Genomic DNA, 5,114 nt, shown 5'->3' on the forward strand with positions numbered 1-5,114 from the left:
TGAATGTCAGATATGGGTGTATCTGGCACGAGTATGGTCATTCCTTTCAAAGATTTTATCTTGTAGTAGAAAGGCCATATCTCCATATTCACGTCCGAATTTGTGTTAGAAAGAATTGTCGGACACAGATTTTCAAAAACGAATAATAAAGAGAGCAACATAGCCATAGTGGTTTAGGAGGAATAGATGCATGCGTCAACGCAAGTTCTTTGGTTCCATGTAGTTGAATCCATTATTTAATTATTTCATAAATCAAAGATTTCAACAACTATAGGTGTCTTGGCCCTTTTTCCCTCTCATTTTGACTTCATACTTAAATCTGTATTTTGTTCACACTAACCATCTAATCGGGGAACTTTGGTATTGAGATTAAAAACAATTATATTAAATGTAGACTGGTGTTTTATAACCATATACGAATCATGTGGGATTTGATTAAGGTAAAATAAAAACCACTTTAGCGATATCTTTTACACGGTGTCTGGTAGGTAAGGGGAAACAATGACAGGAATGAATTAATTTTCTTTTCCTTTCGCCCCAAATTCAATCATTTCATGGACGAAAGAAAACTTGTCATTTCAGTTTATTGCTTTTATCTCATTCCTGCTATTTATGCTATGTGAATTCAAGTGTAACCGTTCCTGCTTGCTGGTATGTTTAACCTAGAAGTTTTATCTGCTATGACTGATTGAAGATGAAAATTTTATTAAACCTAAGCTTTGAAGTAGAAAATAATTATTAACGTTAACCATTTTTTTATTCTTACATTTTCTAAAATAGTAATGTTTATAAAACTAATTATATGTTAGTGTAGGTGGATGAATCATTTAAAATACGTGCGTAAAGTGCGAAGTTAGTGAAGCTTTTCACGTGTTGATTAGAATCATCTGGTTGTCTTGTCTGTGTGTTTTGTTTTCACGTTGGTGGTTGTTCCGAGTGTTTGGAGTTTCGAAGTTAATCCTCACTTCTTATTTCAGAGCAGAGATTTGGTCTGGATTTCTCTTTCATATTTATTCACGTCAATTTCTGATTTTAAATTGCATTACATACTCAATTTCAATCTCAACTCATAATTCATTATTATACTTAAAATATACAATTCTTAAACAATATATATTTGTTCGTGTGAAAATTGGCCATCAATAGCAGTAATTATCCTAATAAGTAGGGTGAAGCTGCCTGCCTGCTTTAAATTCACCCATGCTTTGTTTTCTCGGATCCTTTTCATCTGCCAAATCGACATCACTAAAACCCGGTCCTCCTTCCACGTGAACTTACTAACCCCTCTATAAAACCTGCATGTCAATTGTAGAAAATACATCTCTATTAGCCATACCTTCCCACGGTTAGGGCTTGGGAGAATTTGGGGGTTTAAGTAAACAACATAACCATCTGCACTCTCAGCTGGGTCTGGTTTGATGTGCAATGCATGTGACTCCCACCTGTCATTAATTCTGCATCTAATCCTGTTTCAATGACGCTAGTAATAACTAAATAAGACACTGATACAACCAAACTTTAATGGTCTTTGGTTTATACAATTAAATATGATTATGCCTCGATGTTCTATCCGGTATAAGCCAAATTGTTCAGGCTCTATTGAATATTTAAAAAAATCATTTTACAACAACTTAAACTCGACTGATGCAATATTTTTCAAATAAGTAGGTCCGTTTCTTATTTATTGAAAAGTATTAAAATTAATTTCCGACAAATTAAAATAAAAACACTGGCCTATTAATCATTTCAAATTGATTGGTTGGATTTAATTAATTAATCCATAATTAATTTTCCATGACGCATGCGTTAACTCAACCAACTTGAACCACGGTCACCCTCTAACCAGTGTTGAGCAAAATATGGCTGAAGAGTCTTTTAAAAGAGAAGCTTCGAAAAGCTCAATTACTTTTTCTTGTTCCGAAAAACCAAGCACTTTTACCAAATATATAATATTCGAAAATATTGTTACAATGTAATAAAAAAGAGTAAACTATACGTTTAGTGATCAAACTATCACTTTTATTTCGATTTAGTAACTCAACTATTTTTTATTTCAAAATCATACATAAGTTATGTTTTAGTTTATTTTTGGTCATCTATTTTTTAACTGTGATGCTGACGTATTACTATAAGGTAATATCATGTCATTATTAATTTTAAAAAAATCATAATCGTAATTATGTTAATTTTTTAGACCAAAATAAAATTAAAACTTAGCATTAAGTATATTTTAAAAAAATAATAGTATGGTGATTAAAACAGAAAAAAGTTGATAGATGGGTACTAAACGTAAAGTTTAATGTAATAAAAATGAATGCTGAATCGCCGGCTTTACCTTGAGTATTATCTGAATTCAGAATAAGCTGACAATGCCACGTCAACACCGGCTTTTGCTTTTAGCAGACATTTGACATTTCCGCCGTCCTATTTATGCCTCCCCTCTGCGTTGCTTCCAATCCATCCCGGAATTCCTATTTATACCACAGTTACATGAATTTGATTCGCTCTTCTTTCCGTAATAATCCCTTGTTCCAAGCTCCAGAAAAATGATTTCATTTTTATCCTTTGTTTCGCCTTTCACTCCATTTTTGGGCACCCTTTTTGTTCTTATCCTTGTGTTAGAACAGAACTCCTACTTGCGCAGGAAGCGAAATGTCCCTGGTCCAAACATGGTACTTCCTTTCTTGGGCAACGCAATTCCACTAGTAAGGGAACCCACAAGATTCTGGGAAATTCAAGCTCACTTGGCTTCTTCTCTCGGATTCTCTGTTAATTATATCATCGGCCGCTTCATCGTCTTTATCCGTGACACTGAAATCTCTCACCTTGTCTTCTCCAACGTCCGACCCGATGCTTTTTTACTCGTGGGACATCCCTTTGGGAAAAAGCTTTTCGGCGACCATAACTTGATTTATATGTTCGGACAAGATCACAAAGATCTACGCCGTCAGATCGCCCCAAACTTCACCCCCAGAGCTCTGTCAACCTACACCGCATTGCAGCAGATTATTATTCTCCAACATTTAAAATCGTGGGAGCGTCTTTCGGAGGAATCACCGGGAAAGCCGATTTCTCTCCGTCTTTTAGCTCGCGACATGAATCTGGAAACTTCTCAAACTGTTTTCGTTGGCAGGTATTTGTCAAATGAAGCTCGTGTCAAGTTCAGAGACGATTATAATCTTTTCAATACGGGTTTGATGAAGCTCCCGTTTGATCTCCCCGGATTCGCGTTCCGTAACGCCAGGCTTGCCGTTGAGCGGTTGGTCGAAACGCTTACCGATTGCGCTGCTCAAAGTAAAAAGAGAATGTTCCAAGGAGACGAGCCTTCTTGTTTAATCGATTTTTGGATGCAAGAAACTGTCAGAGAAGTCACGGAATCCAAAACGGCGCAGCCTTCCGACTATGAAATTGGCAGTTATCTCTTTGATTTTCTCTTCGCCGCTCAAGACGCCTCCACTTCGTCGCTCCTCTGGGCGGTTTCCCTCCTCGACTCTCATCCCGATGTTCTCCGCAGAGTTCGCGAGGAAGTTTCGAGTATATGGTCGCCGGAATCGGATGTTTTGATAACAGCGGAACAATTGAGGGATATGAAGTATACGCAATCTGTTGCACGTGAAGTCATAAGATATCGGCCGCCGGCGACTCTAGTGCCGCACATTGCGATGAAGGATTTCCCGTTGACTGAGTCGTACACGGTTCCCAAGGGCACGATTGTGTTCCCCTCGGTTTTCGAATCATCCTTCCAAGGGTTCCCGGAGGCGGACCGGTTCGATCCTGATCGGTTCTCAGAGGCTAGACAAGAAGAGGTGATCTACAAACGTAACTACCTGGCGTTTGGAGCTGGGCCCCACCAATGCGTGGGCCAAAGGTACGCCTTGAATCATCTGGTGCTTTTCATTGCCATGTTCGTCACTGTTCTCGATTTCAAGAGGCACCGGACCGACGGCTGCGATGAAATCATGTACTGCCCGACCATCTGTCCCAAAGACGGGTGCAGCGTTTCCCTAGTTCGGCGGTGCCCACGTTATCCGAATCTCTCCCTTAATTGACCAAAACACCCTTCCATTTGTGTCCGTCTTTTCCGGTAAACTTGGTGCTGTCCGGTGGTTTGTCGCTTGCTGTGCACTTATCACGTCCTTCAAGGCTGGAACAGTAAAAAAAACGTTTCACTGTGGTCATTATTATTTTGTGTGGGGTGTATATACAATTGATGGACGGTTCCGATAATCTCTGCTTCTTCTTTGATGAATTGATTGGAAACTTTGACTGGTGGTGGGGATTGATTATCTGGGTTGGTGTTTTGGACTTCAAATAAAAAAAATGGTACTTCCAATTTCATTGTATTTTATCTCGGGTTGGTTAAGGGTGATAAGGAAATCAAATAAATTAAAGCCAATTGCAGTGTATAAACATCTATTGATCTATAAACTTGAAAAAATAACTATCAAATTTAGTTCGAACTAATTTTTTATTTAACTTATAATTAATTTTAGTACTTATTAAAAACTTAATGTTAATTTTTTTATAAAAAATTGAAAGTTTAAGTAATAAAACAGACTAAAACTGATAGTCTATGTACTAAACAAATAAATTTTAATGACGATATACTAAAATAAAACAAAAACTAAATGTTAAGTAAAATATTAAAAGTTATATATTAAAACTGATCATTTAGATACCAAATATATAGTTGAACTTAATAAATAAAGTGGAAAACAGTGGGCATATGTAACCCCTAATTTTGGCATCAATAGCATTAAAGAGAGGACTTGCCTCATTGATGATGTTGTGTGGCATTTAATTTCAATATTTTAGTTTCCCATAATTATTTGCTCAACTAACCAGTTTAAATGTTAAAGGCTTACTGCATTATTGCCCATTAAAGGATATTATTTCTTTAAGTTGTACCTTAAAATATATTTTGGGACATTTTGCTCCCTAAAGTTTAAATGATTATCTCGATTAATCCAAACTGTTAATTCCTTAAAGTTTAAATCGTTATTTTGTTTACTCCAAAATGTTAATTCCGTTAAAAAATAACATGGATAAATTACATATTTAGTCACTCAACTATTTTCACGATTCTATTTTTGTCACCCCATTATTTTTTTCTT

The 5,114-nt window shown here is 36.5% G+C and overlaps 1 protein-coding gene across 1 annotated transcript; it reads left to right on the forward strand.

The window, feature by feature from the left end:
• Positions 1 to 2,520: 2,520 nt before the first annotated feature.
• On the forward strand, positions 2,521 to 4,332 carry LOC120131393 (cytochrome P450 710A1-like). The gene has a single exon (XM_039148395.1). The coding sequence runs from the start codon at positions 2,547 to 2,549 to the stop codon at positions 4,047 to 4,049; it is 1,503 nt and encodes a 500-aa protein (XP_039004326.1). The 5' UTR covers positions 2,521 to 2,546; the 3' UTR covers positions 4,050 to 4,332.
• Positions 4,333 to 5,114: the final 782 nt, after the last annotated feature.

Source organism: Hibiscus syriacus, unplaced genomic scaffold, assembly GCF_006381635.1.
Source record: "Hibiscus syriacus cultivar Baekdansim isolate YM2019G1 unplaced genomic scaffold, ASM638163v2 tig00110556_pilon, whole genome shotgun sequence".
In the NCBI taxonomy this organism is placed as follows: domain Eukaryota; kingdom Viridiplantae; phylum Streptophyta; class Magnoliopsida; order Malvales; family Malvaceae; genus Hibiscus; species Hibiscus syriacus.